At 41.0% G+C, this 19,805-nt stretch overlaps 1 protein-coding gene across 1 annotated transcript; it reads left to right on the forward strand.

Moving 5' to 3' along the window:
* Positions 1–6,118: 6,118 nt before the first annotated feature.
* Positions 6,119–15,269, forward strand: LOC131937189 (bone morphogenetic protein 1-like). The gene is made up of 9 exons (XM_059294402.1): positions 6,119–6,383; positions 6,922–7,194; positions 7,395–7,517; positions 7,640–7,909; positions 8,086–8,212; positions 9,044–9,289; positions 12,447–12,652; positions 14,492–14,713; positions 15,085–15,269. Exons 1-9 carry the CDS (start codon positions 6,119–6,121, stop codon positions 15,267–15,269), a joined length of 1,917 nt encoding a protein of 638 aa, XP_059150385.1.
* The last annotated feature ends 4,536 nt before the right edge of the window (positions 15,270–19,805 follow it).

Genomic DNA, 19,805 nt, shown 5'->3' on the forward strand with positions numbered 1-19,805 from the left:
CACCCAATATTGTTCTTTAGTAAATTAGTAGCTGTTTCAAGTAATATTTGGAAAATTAAAGAAATATGACAAAATAGTTATTTTTATGGTCAAAGGGACGTAACCAAGAAATAAACAGTAAAATTGCAATTGGGCTCAAACTCATTCCCATAACAATATTATATTATTTTAAAATATAAAATTTGTTCTTGAAAATTTGCAAAAATAAACAAAAGCAATTTTTTCTTCTTCTAATTTTTTGTTTGTTCGTTTTTAGTTAAACCAAATTTATAAAGTTTCCGTTTTAAGGGGGGCAACTCTTAAAGCATCGCGATGCAGCTAACATTTTCATTGTTTATTCCCTTTGACCGTAAAAATAGAAATTAAATGTTTTTAAATACTTCTTAAATTAATTAAATGCTAAGTTTATTTTTACTTTCTCGTATACAGAGTAGGCCTAAAGAGGAAGTATTGTTGTTGTGCAAAAAAATCACTTGAAATTTTAACAGTTTTCATCGTTTTTCACATCAGTACTTCATCATATAATGAGTATAGGGGACTTATTTTAATGGGGCAAAAAATTATAAATGCAGACATAAAAATTTCGGCGTTCTACGCTTAATCGAGTCGGCTCCTACTTTAAATCTTGGTTAACTCTTGAGAAGCCAATAACCCATGAGGTACCTCCTTTGCCTATTCGGGACGTTTTCAGTACCATGCTGCCTGTCCTTAGCCTACCGGTAGGGTCATGAGTAGGGTTAACGGGCGCATAAACAATTTAAATTAATCTAAGAGTAAAATAGGTTCTATCTAAGTGAACTGGCTTTCAGGAATATTTCTTGCCACCTGCCATCAATGACTCTCAGTATCTGAAAGACTTCAACACCATCAGTAAACAAATGTAATATAATGTATTCAGTTAAAATTATCAAAAATAAAATGTATAAATATTAATGAATATATATCTAATTTTACACACACACACACACACATACGCCCGCACACGCACGCACGCACGCACGCACACACACACACACATATATATATATATATATATATATATATATATATATATATATATATATATATATATATATAAAAGGAATAGTCGTATATTTTAACATAACCGACACAGCTCTAAGTCGGATCACACGCCACAACCGTGCTAATAGCTAATTCTTTTCATGCCCATGTTTGTCTGGGCTGTCATATATCATTCTAGTATGTAACGCGCCATTCTAGGTAACATCAGAAAGGTTACAAACAGTTCCAGGAACCTTTTTCTTCTTGAGCGGGGCCAGGGTACATTTAGTAGCAGGGATTCTCAAAGTTTGAAAAACCTCATCGCTTTTTTTTGCAAATAGACACTTTAACAGTCAATCGAGATGTGTGCTGTCTCTGCCCATTCCGTAGAACTATCATTATCGTTAGAACATTGACTACATTTGATTAAAAGGTGCCATTGGCACCCAGAGTTCCCCTGCGGCTATCAACACCTGGAATCTGTTCATTGGGTCTGCTGTACAGGGGTCAGAGGTTTTCTAGATTTTTCTGTCAGACAGCACTAGACGCATCAGTCGGGGGATCAAGAGCGCCCGTGGCTCCTTAGTAAGCGCTATGGGGCCTAGATTCGTTTTAAAGAGAACCCTACACAACAGACACAGCGGGCCATTACATTCAATGACAAAACCGTACCTGGTGTCGAACCCAGTGCCCTGTGGTAGAGTAGACGATGCTTCCCTGAAAAGATGTCTCTTTGCGGTTACCGAGGGGCTTTCTACCTCACCCATAGGAAATTAAACAGTGTTGCCTTCCTTGAAATATTTATGATTAATATTTATGATTAGCTCCCAACACTACAGCATTAAGACAAATATTTTAGAACCACTGAGCATACCAAACATGCCACCATAGACGTGTTTCCGTCTTGGCTAAAAGACGTAGGGGAAATCCGCTAGAACAAGGTTTTGATATTTGTCAGCAGACCAATGGTAACTTTAGGGCTCTAGGTTCAGAACGTCATGAGCAGATAGCTTTTGATTCATTTCTTTATTTTATTTTATTTTAGTTTTGTTTTTGTTTTTTTTTGCTGGGGAATACAACTTTCTTTACAGCGACACTACTGTATTCCAACACTTTATTGTACAAATTTAAGCGTTGAGGTGTCAAGGTAAAACTAATGTCTGACAATTAAGTGAACCTTGTAGACCTCACTTTCCTTGGGGCAGATGTGGTATAGTTTATCGTATGTCGGGTACCCACCAGATCCGAACTCGAGACTTCCAGGTTAGCAGTCGAACGATCTACCATTCGACCGCGCCGCACCGGAACATTCCATAAGTTATCAGAAAATGTTCGGCCGTCAGACTGACGTCACACGGTGACCAAAGTGACGTCAGCGTGTACACCATATTATTGTCTCAGGACCTAATAAACGTCATCAACAGGCGAGCCGTTAGGAAAACCTTTTAAAATAAATTATTAATATAAATTTACAACCTTTCGTTTTTATTTCATTTTTTTTTGAAAAACAAGTCGCCAGTAGTTTTGATGTCTATTATTTTATATGTTTTATAATCGCAGAATGTTTTTTTTTTTTTTGTCTTAGGCAAGCAGGACATCAAGGGAAATAACCTCGTACGACTACTCAGAATTAAAGCGTGGCTAAAAATAGTCCGATTCTGAGAACTGACTTAAGCCTATGACGTGTTGTATAACCGCTGGATCCTGTACCGTCCGTCTGCCAACGGTCACGGTGAATAGACAGGAACCAGGGCTGGTAACTCCTTTCACTGTCCTGTATCGTCTGGTGAATGGGTCGTCTGCACACATTGTTTGGCGCGGCAACTTTGACGCGTTTTAGTTGCAACCGTAACTCATGTGTACGCTGTTTGTATAAATTATTCAATTCGTGACCTGATTCTATGCCAGACCTAAGCCTAGCTATAACCAACCAGTGACCCGTTAAAACTTATCACTAAACGACTGTTTAGCCGCAACCACGCATGAATATAAAACCTCACCACATCCATACAAACCTCACCATACCACACCGTCCCATACCCCTTTCATTCACTCTCTCTTTTAGTGCGTCCGTGTGTGTATAAGAACATGTGTGTGTGGTGTGTGTGTGTGTGTGTGTGTGTGTGTAGTAACCAGGGAAGTGTAACAGTTGACCAAAATTAATTTCAGTCTCGTTTGGCGACTCGGAGACTACTGCATACCTGCACAGATCAGCAACTGTAACGGTTGTATTGGGAATGTATGACGTCAACGTAGGCTCATAGAAGACTCAAGAAACATTTCTTATACAAAATCAAAGGCAAGAAACATATAATTCAATACATTATATTAATTTATCTTAACTTGAAAATTAAGCCTTAAATACCGAAATACACTTCAATATTGTCTTAATGTAAATATTAACCAAAATTTACTTGAGAAATAATTATCTATAGTTGAATTAACAGTTCTGCTTGAAAATTATTTTCCCTCAAAATGGAAAAAAAAACAAAGAGATTTAAATGAGATCCTAATCACATAAAGTTGGTTCAAATATTGTACCTTTCTATTTTTTACGCCATAGATTAAAAAAACTGTTGTTGTATCATTCAATTGGCCACCAGCCACCTTCACAGAATGATATCTGTACAATGTGTCTCTGTCCTCCTGCTGATGGGGATAGGTCTACCTGTTGATGTATTGGCACAAACAGGTGAGGAGTAATCGAGGATATACCTGTAGAAATACATTATATATATATATATATATATATATATATATATATATATATATATATATATATATATATATATATATAATATGAGGTTGATCTTTATTTTTATAATTTCGATTTTTTTATTGGATCACTCCCAAAATAATGAAAATAAAATCCAGCTAAAATATTTTTCACATCTGATGACTTTTAGTGGTGAGTAAAAACCAAAATGTTTTAGTATATAAAATGTAATGTAGGCCCATAGCTTTTTTTCAGATTTTGCTTAAATCTCAGATGCATTATAAAATAAGCTTCATTTTTTTATAAAGTTAGAATTCTTTTAAAAACCTTTTGTTTTTATAATAACTTGTGCCATCATCTTTGAAATCTCAATTGCAACAGGAAATATTTATCGTTTTTACATTACATATTATTTTGCCAACAAACAATCTTCTTTATTATAAGCAAATTTAAATATTTTCGCCTTTTATAGAGTGTTACGACATTTTGTTTAAAATTGTTAAAACTGAAAACTAATATAAAATATAAATGTTCGGAACCTTTATTTTAGCGGGATTACACTAAAGAGAAAATAAACCCATGTTCCTTTTTCATTAAACCGTTGTGTGCAACAGAAATGTAACGAAACTAAGTTACAGCATTCAACCACTAAACCACACTAAAAAAAACCCACTTACAAACCTACACACTAAACCCACCTACAAACAAAACACACACACAACACCCACCTACACATAAAACCCATCCACACACATACAAACCCACCTACCCACATACAGACATGTGGATATCATGACCCAGTACTATTCTTATAAAATACGAACTTATTTAACTTTCATTATACTGTATTTAATATTGTTTTATCATTTACGTGATATTCCAAGCAATCCTAAGTGAGTTTAATGATAAATTTCAGTAATTTGATAGTAAGCGCTATCATAGAAAAATGCTGAGTCAAGTTTGTATAAAACTTTTGGCCTTGATAGCGACCACCGAATACATTTGATAAATATTTAAACCCAGTTTATTTTAACATATTGGAACACATTAATGATATGTTCCTTTGTCAAAGTCTTTTGGAAAGAAGGACTACCCTAATATAAATCCAACAAAACCTGTTTCAGAAAATACCTCTACTGCATATTTCTCTTTGTTTATTGGAAGCATGGTCGGTTTTTGGAATACATGTGTGACTAGTACAAAACTTTGCGGCACGAAGTAGCTGATATTAAATGATGCACTTTGAAGCCTTGGGGTTTATTGTGGGGTTCAGACTTCTGATATGATAGGTTTGCTAAGTGAGGAAAATATGAAGACATGAAACTGAAATGAAGCGAAAAATTGTGGTAGAATAAATGGTTATTTTATGGAGACAGTTGACAGCTAGTTAGTGTCTGACAATTCAAGTTGGTGTTAAAAATGTTTTTTTATAAAGATCCTTAGTAACCCAAAATCCAAACTTATAAATTTAAAAAAAAAACAACATGTGCGTTCTAACACATGACTACAATGTCTCGTTATAACTTTTAAAACAAAAAAAAAATTGTAAACGGCAACTCACACATGTTTTAAAATATTTTCCTGCTCCTGTAGCGTGTGGGGGACTGCTTGGTGGCCAGTTTGGTGAGCTGAGATCTCCTAATTACCCGTCTAATTACCCCAACAACGCTAATTGTACATGGCTAATCACCAGTGCTAGCAACGAGATAGTTGACATCAGGTAGGTATTACGTGACTATGTCGACAGGTAGGTTTTACTTTGATTCAGGGCCGGTGCTACCTATAAGGCGAACTAGGGCGCTAACCGTAGGGGGCGCCAAAATGGGTTGGAAAAAACAAATTGAAAGTTTGAGGGGGGGGGGTGCAAATCGAAAGTTTGTCCCCGGGCGCCAGGAAGGGCTGCTAAGCCTCTGATAATACGGGGGGCACGAAAAAAAGTTGCGGGGAGGGGGGCGCTCTTAATAAATTTTGCCTAGGGCGCTAAATAACCTGGCGCCAGTACTGCTTTGATTGGATTTGTTGACATCTAGGTTTTCACCGGGCTACTGAAATCCTGATTGTAATGATTTTAAAAAACTATTTGGTAACTAATGTTAGTTTAAAAGAGAAACAAACATGTTATGTACATTTTTCGGACCTCAAGTTCCATGGGGCAGGTGATGTAGATTCACCTGTTTCTAATGGCAACTGCATGTAAGGATAGTGTGGTCAGCAGTATGCCCAACCGCCTTTACTTTCCCTAACGTAAACCAGGTACACATCACAGCTGGGTAGACTCAGACGTTCTCTAGACTAGAACCAGGGAATTGAACTCGAGACTTTCTGGTTAGCAGTATATGCTCTACCACCCAACCACGCAATACCACACAATAAAGCCAAACAGGAAGTACGTCATTGTTGATGTTTATCTCTTGGTATATCTTCCCTGTGCGCAGGTTCAGCACCTTCTCGCTGTATGGCACCACAACATCCTGTCTCGACAACGTCAGTATCTATGACGGGGACAGCACTAGCTCCCCCCTGATTGTGAAGATGTGCGGACAGAAAAGCTGGCCTGAGCTGTGGCCCATGTCCATCCGCTCCACGGGCAGCAAGATTCTCATGACCTTCACCTCAGACAAATCTTACCAGAGCACCGGGTTTCGTGGCGGCTATTATGTCCATCGTGAGTTGTTTAGTTTCACCTGAATGTGTACAGGAACATTCTCAATACACGGAACTGCCGTCTCCTCTTCTGCTCTTGTAAAATAAAAGTTCCCCTTCCAAACCGGACGGTCAGTGGGGCGAGGGAAGTAGAGTTCACCTGTTTCTGTGACCTCGGCATATGAAAGGATAGTGTGGTTAGCACTACGCCAAGCCGTCTTTACTTTCCCTAACGTGAGTTAGGTACCCATTAGAGCTGGGTGGACTCATGGCCGGTCTGCTGACTTGAAACCGGATTCGAACCTCGGAGACTTACGGGTTAGCAGTCTAGCTCTCTACCGCTAGGCCACTCCGTGCCATATTACTCCCCCAAACCAGCTAATTATTGTTTCCATTGACTGATATTTAAAGTTGTCTACATCTTTAACAATTAAACCAAATTCTAAAATTAGTCTAATAAACTAGCGCTGTTGATTACTTGTATGTTTCCATCTTTTATGTTTCCATCTTATATGTTCCCATCTTGTATGTTCCCATCTTATATGTTCCCATATTAACAGAGTGCCTGCCGTTCACGTATGGGCATGAAACGTGCACTACAAACTGCAAATGTTCACAAAACAACACCCAGTATTGCAATAACGTGAACGGAACTTGCGTGTGCAAGAACGGCTGGAGCAGCGAGAATTGTTCGCAAGATGTTGATGAGTGTACCACGACCAAGCAGGAGTTGTGTCCGGCTGATTACAAGCAGTGCCGGAACTTACCTGGGAGTTACGAGTGTACCTGTAAACCTGGGCTGACGGTTAATTCGGTTACAGGGGCTTGTGAAGGTGATCCTTAACCCAAATTTAGCAGTTTTTGTTTACGGAATCGTTTTCAAGAAAATAATACTTTTTTATTTTAAAGATTTTTTTCGCATTCTTAAAATATTGCAACCTATTTATTTTTCACATTCTTAAAATATTGCAACCTATTTATAGCCTATTTAACTAATACTGCACACATACGTAATTTCTATCTATCCTTGCAGGTAGTTACTGCACCAAAAACTGCTCGCACGTTTGTGCTCGTGTGCCTCAGAACAACGGGACCTTCTACACAGAAGAGTGCTACTGCCCAGACGGCATGAAACTTAACGGAAACGTCTGCCAAGGTTTTAACTTTCTAGAAAATCAGAAACCTGAACACATCAGGCGTAGAGAAGTCTACTATGTTTTATTAGATTAGCTGTTAGGTTTTTTACTTTAGTTTAAGTTGAACTGTTAATATTCCCAGCATGCAGTAACATGACGTACGGCAAAGACTGCTCACGAACCTGCGGCTGTGACCGTAAGACTTACGGCTCGTGCGACCCCCAGACGGCCGCGTGCAGGTGCTACCCAGGGTGGTACTCGGCCGGCTGTACCCTCGACATCAACGAGTGCCTGACCCCATTTGCCTGCGGGTTCCAGAACAGTCTGATCTGTGTCAACACACCTGGCAGCTTCCGGTGCGAATGTCCTAAAGGGTTCCAGAAAACATCAACAGATACCTGTGTTCCTTTAGGTCGGTACTAGTTCTCACATTCACGGATAGCTATCAAACTCGTTGCTTAAGTGAAAAAGTTAGTACAATAATTTTATTAAACCAGTTCTCTCACACTAGTTTAGACTTAAATAGATAAACGATAACCACATAAGCCTAAATGTACACAATCGTTACGTTTATTCTTGTGTCTGCAGTGTGTAACAGCGCCTACACCAACGCCTCTGGAAACATATTAACCCCTTACTACCCAGACACCTACTGGCCAAATGCTTTTTGCTCGTGGACTGTGACCGTGGCCGTCAACAAAACGATCTCACTCAAGTAAACTTTATTTCTGCTGAAACCCTCACTTGAGCATTTTCTTGTCTTAAAATGTATTTCTAAAGTTGTTATGAATTAATGATTAGGTGTGGTCGGTTCGATAAAGCTCATGCTAAACCGAAAAGCCCCGAGTTTAACCCCCCCCCCCCCCCCCCCTCCTGGCAGATGAGGATTGGGGTACAGCAGCCCATGTAGGAGAGACAACTCCAAAATCAAACAACTGATGCTAACACGGCATCACTGGGTGTATGGCCTTCCAGTTAAGGTCACCGGCCAGGGCGCAAGAGTTCCAAACTGAACTTCAACGGTCAAGTGTTCATGACCAAGGTGAACCCCCTAGATGGAGGCAACCGTCTGTGTTCAGGCATTGAAAGGGGTGGGCGTCACCATGCGATACTTCGCCCTAGACACATCACACATATATTTGGTGCCCCAACAACACTCAAGGGTTAAGGGATTTGTTTATTCTAATATTTAGGTTTATGGATGGGCTACCGATTCACGAAAAAGCAATAATCAGATAGTAACTTAAAGTGGATTTCTTTAACTTTTAATAACTGTTTTCTATCCCGAACATTTACCCACATGTGAATCTATTTTCTGATATTTTATACAACATTAAGAGAGGACATTCACTAAACAATACGTCTGCTTCATGTTTGTCTTTATCACATGGTAAAGTGCCGTTACGTTATCACATGACAAAGTGCCGTTACGTGTATCACATGATAAAGTGCCGTTACGTGTAGCACATGATAAAGTGCCGTTACGTGTATCACATGGTAAAGTGCCGTTCCATTACCTCACCTGTGTCTCGGGGTGTCTGCGCAGGTTGACCAACCTACCCAACAACCTGCTGTCCACCGATTGTTCCAGCGACTACCTGGATGTCTATGACGGGGGTGACGCCTCCTCCCACCTGCTGGGGAGGTTCTGTGCCAACATCGGCTACAAGGGCATCGTCAGGTCCACCAGCAACATCCTGTACGTCACCTTCAGGTCTGATGGACTTAACGAGGCTGGGTTTGTCAATGCCAGCTACTCGACCAATGGTGAGACTGTTTTACTCTATCAATGGTGAGACTGTTTTACATCACCAATGGTGAGACTTTTACTCGACTAATGGTGAGACGGTTTTACTGGATCAATGGTGAGACTGTTTTACTCGACTAATGGTGAGACTGTTTTACTGGACCAATGGTGAGACTGTTTTACTCGACTAATGGTGAGATTGTTTTACTGGACCAATGGTGAGACTGTTTTACTCGACTAATGGTGAGACTGTTTTACTCGACCAATGGTGAGACTGTTTTACTCGACCAATGGTGAGACTGTTTTACTCGACCAATGGTGAGACTGTTTTACATCACCAATGGTGAGACTGTTTTACATCACCAATGGTGAGACCGTTTTACATCACCAATGGTGAGACTGTTTTACTCGACCAATGGTGAGACTGTTTTACTCGACCAATGGTGAGACTGTTTTACTCGACCAATGGTGAGACTGTTTTACTCGACCAATGGTGAGACTGTTTTACTCGACTAATGGTGAGACTGATTTACTCGACCAATGGTGAGACTGTTTTATTCGACCAATGGTGAGACTGTTTTACATCACCAGTGGTGAGACTGTTTTACATCACCAATGGTGAGACTGTTTTACTCGACCAATGGTGAGACTGTTTTACTCGACCAATGGTGAGACTGTTTTACTCGACTAATGGTGAGACTGTTTTATTCGACCAATAGTGAGACTGTTTTACTCGACTAATGGTGAGACTGTTTTATTCGACCAATGGTGAGACTGTTTACTCGACCAATGGTGAGACTGTTTTATTCGACCAATAGTGAGACTGTTTTACTCGACTAATGGTGAGACTGTTTTACGGGACCAATATGAGACTGTTATACTCGACTAATGGTTAGACTGTTTTACTCGACTAATAGTGAGACTGTTTTACTCGACTAATGGTGAGACTGTTTTACGGGACCAATATGAGACTGTTAAACTCGACTAATGGTAAGACTGTTTTACTCGACTAATGGTGAGACTGTTTTACTCGACTAATGGTGAGACTGTTTTACGGGACCAAAATGAGACTGTTATACTCGACTAATGGTGAGATTGTTTTACTCGACTAATGGTGAGACTGTTTACTCGACCAATGGTGAGACTGTTTTATTCGACCAATAGTGAGACTGTTTTACTCGACTAATGGTGAGACTGTTTTACGGGACCAATATGAGACTGTTATACTCGACTAATGGTTAGACTGTTTTACTCGACTAATAGTGAGACTGTTTTACTCGACTAATGGTGAGACTGTTTTACGGGACCAATATGAGACTGTTAAACTCGACTAATGGTAAGACTGTTTTACTCGACTAATGGTGAGACTGTTTTACTCGACTAATGGTGAGACTGTTTAACGGGACCAAAATGAGACTGTTATACTCGACTAATGGTGAGATTGTTTTACTCGACTAATGGTGAGACTGTTTTACTCGACTAATGGTAAGACTGTTTTACTGGACAAATGGTGAGACTGTTTTACTCGACTAATGGTGAGACTGATTTACTCGACCAATGGTGAGACTGTTTTATTCGACCAATGGTGAGACTGTTTTACTGGACTCATGGTGAGACTGTTTTACTCGACTAATGGTGAGACTGTTTTACTCGACCAATGGTGAGACTGTTTTATTCGACTAATGGTGAGACTGATTTACTCGACCAATGGTGAGACTGTTTTATTCGACCAATGGTGAGACTGTTTTACTGGACTCATGGTGAGACTGTTTTACTCGACCAATGGTGAGACTGTTTTACTGGACAAATGGTGAGACTGTTTTACTCGACCAATGGTGAGACTGTTTTACTCGACCAATGGTGAGACTGTTTTATTCGACCAATGGTGAGACTGTTTTACTGGATCAATGGTGAGATTGTTTTATTCGACCAATGGTGAGACTGTTTTACTGGATCAATGGTGAGACTGTTTTACTGGATCAATGGTGAGACTGTTTTATTCGACCAATGGTGAGACTGTTTTACTAGATCAATGGTGAGACTGTTTTACTCGACTAATGGTGAGACTGTTTTACTCGACCAATGGTGAGACTGTTTTATTCGACCAATGGTGAGACTGTTTTACTGGATCAATGGTGAGACTGTTTTATTCGACCAATGGTGAGACTGTTTTACTAGATCAATGGTGAGACTGTTTTACTCGACTAATGGTGAGACTGTTTTACTCGACCAATGGTGAGACTGTTTTACATCACCAATGGTGAGACTGTTTTACATCACCAATGGTGAGACTGTTTTACTCGACCAATGGTGAGACTGTTTTACTATATCAATGGTGAGACTGTTTTACTCGACCAATGCTGAGACTGTTTTACTCGACCAATGGTGAGACTGTTTTAAAACACAAACCACCAGAAGATGCGTTTCGATATGTTAAGCGTTAGAATCAGGAATTTATGTTAGCGCTACGATTAGGGTTAAAGTTCAACTTTTGTTAGGTTCGTGTAGTGATATACGTGTTACGTTACCAACTGTCACACTTTCTCGCAGCTTACAAAGGTGGTTGCAGGAATAACATCACAGCTGGGCCGGCTAAATCTTTGGTCACCTCTCCGGGATTTCCCACATACGCTATAAATACATTCTGCTACTGGCTAGTCAATGGAGCGAATACAAGTAACGTCATCTCACTCAGGTAAACACACGATGGTCAATTTTGAACACACCTGTAAGTTAAATGTTTATAAACACGACAGTAAACTGTAACACACGTTTTAGTCTAACTAGACCACCCGTTATCATTTGGATAACTATGGGTTTAAGGGGGGGGGGGAGGCATTTAAAATTGACGTCACACTTGTTTAACGATTATTATCTTCTCTCTCCCCCTCCCACTTTCACTATCGTCACAAGAGGCCTGACACCCCCCCCCCCCCCCAACACACACACACATCTAAATTGAGGTCAAACATCAGCCAACATGTTTTTATCTTTTTAAAACATCGATTTCTTTCTTAAATATTTTACTGAGCTCAAACCTCATGGGAATAACAATTGAATAAGTCATTAAATCTAACATCAAAATAATAAAAGTTATTTATAACAATCAATTAACTTAGAACTTAACATTTAACTTAAAAGTTAACCGTATGTGTTTACTAACATAGAGAAGCCTGTTTTGACATGTTTATGTTTCTGTCAGGCCCACAACTTTGTACGTAGACGGCAGCTGTAAGTCGTATCTCGAGGTGTATGACGGGAAGCATGCCGGAAGTCCGCTCCTCGGGAAGTTCTGTGGCTCCAAAATACCCAGCGTTGTCAGGACAACCGGACCATCTATGTACATCATCTTCCAATCAGAGGGCAGCTCTACAGGGAAGGGATTCAATGGGACGGTACAGGCTTACGGTAGGTCATCAATGGGACGGTACAGGCTTACGGTAGGGATTCAATGGGACGGTACAGGCTTACGGTAGGTCATCAATGGGACGGTACAGGCTTACGGTAGGTCATCAATGGGACGGTACAGGCTTACGGTAGGGCTTCAATGGGACGGTACAGGCTTACGGTAGGTTATCTTGTGATCAATGGGACGGTACAGGCTTACGGTAGGTCATCAATGGGACGGTACAGGCTTACGGTAGGTCATCAATGGGACGGTACAGGCTTACGGTAGGGCTTCAATGGGACGGTACAGGCTTACGGTAGGTGATCTTGTGATCAATGGGACGGTACAGGCTTACGGTAGGTCATCAATGGGACGGTACAGGCTTACGGTAGGGATTAAATGGGACGGTACAGGCTTACGGTAGGTCATCAATGGGACGGTACAGGCTTACGGTAGGGATTCAATGGGACGGTACAGGCTTACGGTAGGTCATCAATGGGACGGTACAGGCTTACGGTAGGTCATCAATGGGACGGTACAGGCTTACGGTAGGGATTCAATGGGACGGTACAGGCTTACGGTAGGTCATCAATGGGACGGTACAGGCTTACGGTAGGTCATCAATGGGACGGTACAGGCTTACGGTAGGTCATCAATGGGACGGTACAGGCTTACGGTAGGTCATTAATGGGACGGTACAGGCTTACGGTAGGTGATCTTGTGATCAATGGGACGGTACAGGCTTACGGTAGAGCTTCAATGGGACGGTACAGGCTTACGGTAGGTCATCAATGGGACGGTACAGGCTTACGGTAGGTCATTAATGGGACGGTACAGGCTTACGGTAGGTGATCTTGTGATTAATGGGACGGTACAGGCTTACGGTAGAGCTTCAATGGGACGGTACAGGCTTACGGTAGGTCATCAATGGGACGGTACAGGCTTACGGTAGGTCATCAATGGCACGGTACAGGCTTACGGTAGGTCATCAATGGGACGGTACAGGCTTACGGTAGGGCTTCAATAGGACGGTACAGGCTTACGGTAGGTCATCAATGGGACGGTACAGGCTTACGGTAGGTCATCAATGGCACGGTACAGGCTTACGGTAGGTCATCAATGGGACGGTACAGGCTTACGGTAGGTCATCAATGGGACGGTACAGGCTTACGGTAGGTGATCTTGTGATCAATGGGACAGTACAGGCTTACGGTAGGTCAACAATGGGACGGTACAGGCTTACGGTAGGTCATTAATGGGACGGTACAGGCTTACGGTAGCTCATTAATGGGACGGTACAGGCTTACGGTATGTCATCAATGGGACGGTACAGGCTTACGGTAGGTCATCTTGTGATCAATGGGACGGTACAGGCTTACGGTAGGTCATCAACGGGACGGTACAGGCTTACGGTAGGTCATTAATGGGACGGTACAGGCTTACGGTAGGTCATCAATGGGACGGTACAGGCTTACGGTAGGTCATCAATGGCACGGTACAGGCTTACGGTAGGTCATCAATGGGACAGTACAGGCTTACGGTAGGGCTTCAATGGCACGGTACAGGCTTACGGTAGGTCATCTTGTGATTAATGGGACGGTACAGGCTTACGGTAGGGGTTCAATGGGACGGTACAGGCTTACGGTAGGTGATGTTATGCGGGTGTTTGAGGTAATTACTTCAAAACTCCATGTTGACATCCGATTTCCCAATTTTCACCTCATCATAAACGAACATTATATTTGCTATTTCTCACAAATTAAAGCTATAAAATATCAAACCACAACATTCAACTTTTGGATGGTGAATTACGACCTAACAAATATCAATTGTTGTACTCATATTGGTCGATCTTCCAGACTGCCCAAGTTTCTACTACGGGCTGGACAACTGCTCCAGTCCGTGTCTCTGCAACAGCAGCAACGCCGTGAACTGCAACAACACCGACGGCCGCTGCACGTGCAGGGTGGGATGGTCAAGCAGCAACTGCACCGTGGACATTGACGAGTGCAAGAACACGAGCATCTGCACCAAGACTGAAAGCTGTGTCAACACACCTGGGAGTTACAGATGTGTACCAGGTCAGTGACACGTGTGTACTAGGTCAGTGACACATGTAGGTGCTACAGATGTGTACTAGGTTAGTGACACATGTAGGTGCTACAGATGTGTACTAGGTCAGTGACACATGTAGGTGTCAGATGTGTACCATGTGAGTGACATGTGTAGGTGCTACAGGTGTGTACCAGGTGATCGACACATGTAGTTATCATGTGTACCAAGTGAGACAAAGATTGGAAGTGTCACTCACTCAATCTTCAGTCACTGACATGATCTCTCGTGTCCCTAACTCCACCATCTCCTCAGCTACTGGCCTAGATTTTTTTCTATTTTTAAACGCCACATTTGTATTCAATATTTTAATTCAAAACATTGTGTTCTATCTCTTTAGACTGTGACCTCTGGGTTACTGAACAAAGCGGCACCATACAGACGTATGGGTTCCCGACCTACGCGCTGGCAGGTGCACAATGTAACTGGTACATCACAGTAGCCCAGCCTCAAACTGTTGTAACCTTGAGGTACAGAAATCACTTCAGTAGATCAACTTTGATACGGGAGATTAACGGGGATTAGCGATATCATAACACTTAAATTAATATATCCTGATCCTAATATGGGACCAGCAATACCGTCTCATTATACATAATAGAAATATGTGTCTTTTTAGGGGGGGGGGGGGGTCAGCAACATTATAACACTTAACAGACTTCATATAACTCAAATACTTGTCTCGGCTGTACTATCATAATAGAAATATTTGTCCTAATATAGATTGTAATACAGAATGTTTAAACCACGAATGCAGTCATATCTCTTGTAATTTCTAATTATAATTCTGCTAACCAATGTTTCCTCTCCTCTCCACAAAGCATTGAGGCTAAAGATTTCCAGCTCACTGATAGTCCAAACTGTAGCGTAGATGCTGTAGAGTTTTTCAGTAGAAATTTCACCGACATAGAATCTCTAGGGAGGTTCTGCGGCTCGAAAGTTCCAGAAAAAATTAGAACCAGGAACGTTGCAATGCAGATAACTCTTCAAACAGGGGGAGGGCGGAGGAAGGGGTTCCGGGCAAGTTACGTCATACACCGTAAGTCTTCAGTTTTGTGTATACCAACTGCCCATTCAAAACTAGATTTAAATATAAAACAAAACGTAATTCAAGATATATTGTTGTGTATAGAACTTATCATCATAATATTTGTTCTCGATGTATTACATACATATGTCCTCATGATCTATCTAAGTCTTCTTTACTCCGTGTGGAACATTGGGCCTCAGCCATTATCTTTCACTTTGTCCTGTCTCTAGCTGGGTATTTTGTAGTCTTCCAAAGATATCCCTGCGATCCTAAGATAATCGAGAAGACTCCGACTTTAGCCTGTCCTTAGGCACCCTCTCCTTGCCTTCCTTGAGAGTTACACTCAAGCGTCTGTCGTACCACACGCTTTTTAAGCTTAGCGACTTAGCGTGTACAATCCTGAGCCATTTCATTCTTCTGATCTGAGCTGCTATAAGCTCCTGCCCTGTCCATTCCTTGTCTGTTTTAGGTATACTGTCCTGCCTTCTACATCCCATGGTTTAGGGGTCTATATAAACTATAGCCAACCTTCTGCCCAACGTGTCTTTTTTAGGTATACTGTCCTGCCCTCTACATCCCATGGTGTAGGGGTCTATATAAACTCTAACCATCCCTCTACCCAGCCTGCCCGAGCTTTACCTACGGGCCCACCTGCCAGTACCCCTGTACCTGCGCTCAGGTCACGAGCCAGTCATGTGACAACATGGACGGAACCTGCATCTGTAGAGCCGGCTGGTCGGGGGATGACTGCTCGCTGGATGTGGATGAGTGCAAGCTTGGCGCGTGCAGTGAGCGAGAAACGTGTCAGAACACACAGGGAAGCTACACATGCACATGCAGACAAGGCTACCAGAGGAATCTACTGGCTGATTGTGAAAGTAGGCTTATACACATTCAACTAGATTTTTAAGTTCTACTGAACAGGCGTTAGATGATTATATATATATATATATATATATATATATATATATATATATATATATATATATATATATATATATATGTCTGTGTGTGTATGTATGTATGTATGTATATAAGCTCTGAGTATGTCTAACTACACTCAGAGATCAATAGCAACTGTACGACCAAAACGCTACAAAGCTGCTCACACTACTGTTACAAGGTTAACAGCCTTGACACGTGCTACTGCCCACCTGAGCTTGAGCTATCGTCAACCAACATTTCTATGTGTGTGGGTGAGTATCTTTTCTATTGGTGATTATCTGTTGTGTTGCTGAGTGTCTGTTGTGTGAGTGTCTGTTGTGTGAGTGTCTGTTGTGTGGGTGTCTGTTGTGTGGGTGTCTGTTGTGTTGGTATCTGGTGTGTGGGTGTCGGTTGTGTTGGTATTTGTTGGGGTGGTGAGTAAAGGTTTAATGAAACTAAATGCATCGAAGAAATGAACCCTTAATTAATTTTTTGTAACCTACTATAAAATATGTTCATTAAAATTTGGTTATTTTAGCCCGAATCTATTTTAATTTGATACATTGTTTTAAATATATACATTACTTCAGAACCGCCTTAGCCTTATACTTAAATAATATTTTACTTTATACTTAAGTACCATTTACTTTATACCTTAGTACCATTTACTTTATAACTTAGTACCATTTACTTTATACCTTAGTACCATTTACTTTATACCTCAGTACCATTTACTTTTGTAATATATTGAGCTTTATATTGAGGGGAACTCACTCTTCTTGTATTAGTCTTATAATGTTTGAGTGATGTCCCTTGCTTGTCATGTTGTGCTTCCTGTTTCCGATAGAGAATAAAAGGTGGTGTGCCCTGTTTCCGATAGAGAATAAAAGGTGGTGTGCATAGAACATGGCTTCCTCGCCTGTTGTGTTACCTATCTAATTGCAAATCTACTTCATTTGGCGACGAGGATAAATCATCCACTAAAAAGAGCACATGCTTACTTAAGAAGAAGCTTGCTAGAATATATTTGCTAAGTATTTGCAGGATAATGGCGCTGTATGGCCAGATAAAAGAATTTAATTCGAATGACGAAACCATTCATGATTATCTAGATAGGTTAAGCTTTTACCTTAAAGCTAACGACGTGACGATAGAAGCCAAAAAGAGAGCTGTTTTGTTAACAGTCATAGGGCCTCAACAATATAGGCTATTAAAGGGCTTATGCGCACCAGCTAGTCTAACTACCAAGAGCTTTAACGAGCTGAGCAAACTGCTAACAGACCACCATGCGCCCGCACCATCAAAGTTCCTGTCTAGAGCCAGATTTGACGGTAGGACTCGTCAACCAAACGAATCAATATCAGAATATGTTGCTGCTTTACGTCATCTAAGTGAATTCTGTGAATTCGGGGACACGCTGTCTGACAGACTATGTGAAAAGTTTGTGACAGGTGTAAACAGCCCTGATGTTCAAAGAAAGTTGCTTCTCGAGTCAGATCTAACATTGGAAAAAGCAATGCAACTTGCAACTTCATTCCAGCAGTCATCCGAGGCAGCCAGATCTCTAGCGCCTTCGGGGATCCATGCAGTAGCCAGCAGGTTAGTCAACAAACACCAACCCCATCAGAGCAGTTCAACTTATGCTAAACAGCCTGCAAGTTCAAATCCTAGATCTAAATCTAGTAATAAGTATCAAAAATGTCATCGATGCAACGGTCCCCATGCATCTCATCAATGCACGTTCAAGTCAGCAACTTGCTATAAGTGCAGTAAGCAAGGTCACATTGCCAAGGCCTGCTTTGCAAAGTCTTCGTCTGTTGCTAGATCTAGCCAGTCAAGAAAGTACCACAACCAAAGGCAGCACTATGTTAACTGTCACCAAGACAGCCTAACCCAACCAATGAACCACTCTACCAGTGACAATGCTCAAACTGATCCGCAGCAGGAGCTCAACCTGTTCTCTGTGAAATCAACAAGTCATGCTCCCATCAATGTACTAATTTGTATCAACGGTAAGAGCATTATCTTCCAACTTGACACGGGAGCATCTCTAACCGTCATCACAAAGAAGGACTTTGACGCTGTCACAGGAGGATCAGTGCCTCTACAACCATGTCACAAGTGCCTAACAACATACACAGATGACAATGTTCCGGTGATAGGAGAGTGTATAGTTCATGTAAGCTATAATGGTCAAAGTGTTAAACTTCCTCTTCTTGTGGTTGAAGGAAATGGACCACCATTACTAGGTAGGAACTGGTTAGTTGATCTTAAGTTAGACTGGGGGAGTTTATTTTCAGTGAACAATGCAAGAGAATCTAGTTTTACTTCAATAGATAAAGTTGTATCTGAAAATGAAGGTGTCTTTGGTAGTTCAGGGTTACTAAATGATAGGACAGTGAAGATAAGCATTAAAGACACAAATCCAAGATACTGCAAAGCTAGAGTTCCACCTTATGCAATGAGAGATACAATTGAAAATGAGCTAAGTAGATTGGAATCTAATGGCATCGTAAAGAAGGTAGACTATTCCGATTGGGCAACGCCCATTGTGCCAGTGTTAAAGAAGGATGGTTCTGTAAGAATTTGTGGAGACTATAAAGCTACACTGAATAAGCAAATAGAGCTAAATAGGTACCCTATTCCTAACATTGAGGAAATTGCTTTGAAGTTGGCAGGAGGAGACAAATTCACTGAATTAGACTTTAGTCATGCTTACACTCAACTAGAACTGCATCCAGATTCAAAAGTCTATGCGACAATAAACACACATAAGGGACTCTACCAATATGAAAGACTATGTTTTGGTATATCATCTAGCCCTGGAATTTTCCAGGCTGTCATGGACAGTATTTTTCAGGAAATTCCAAATGTTTGTGTTTACTTTGACAATGTATACATAACTGGTAAGAATGACACTGAAAATCTTAAAACACTTGATAAAGTTTTGAAAATAGTTGGTGAAAAGGGTTTACAGATAAACAAAGATAAATAATTCATGCTGACAGATATTAGTTTTCTGGGTTATAGTTTGAGCAGACAGGGTCTCAGACCTCAACCTGAGAAAACAAAAGCCATTAAAGAAGCACCCAAACCTGAAAATACCC

This window comes from Physella acuta, unplaced genomic scaffold, assembly GCF_028476545.2.
Source record: "Physella acuta isolate Inbredline_101_S28 unplaced genomic scaffold, ASM2847654v3 ptg000202l, whole genome shotgun sequence".
Taxonomy (NCBI): Eukaryota; Metazoa; Mollusca; class Gastropoda; family Physidae; genus Physella; species Physella acuta.

Bases quoted from the DNA above. Each gene is read 5' to 3' on its own strand.
- LOC131937189 (XM_059294402.1), top strand. From the start codon at position 6,119: ATGTTTATCTCTTGGTATATCTTCCCTGTGCGCAGGTTCAGCACCTTC. The intron at 6,384-6,921 runs GTGAGTTGTTTA...CCATATTAACAG, and splicing joins TGGCGGCTATTATGTCCATC to AGTGCCTGCCGTTCACGTAT. The intron at 7,518-7,639 runs GTTTTAACTTTC...TAATATTCCCAG, and splicing joins TAACGGAAACGTCTGCCAAG to CATGCAGTAACATGACGTAC.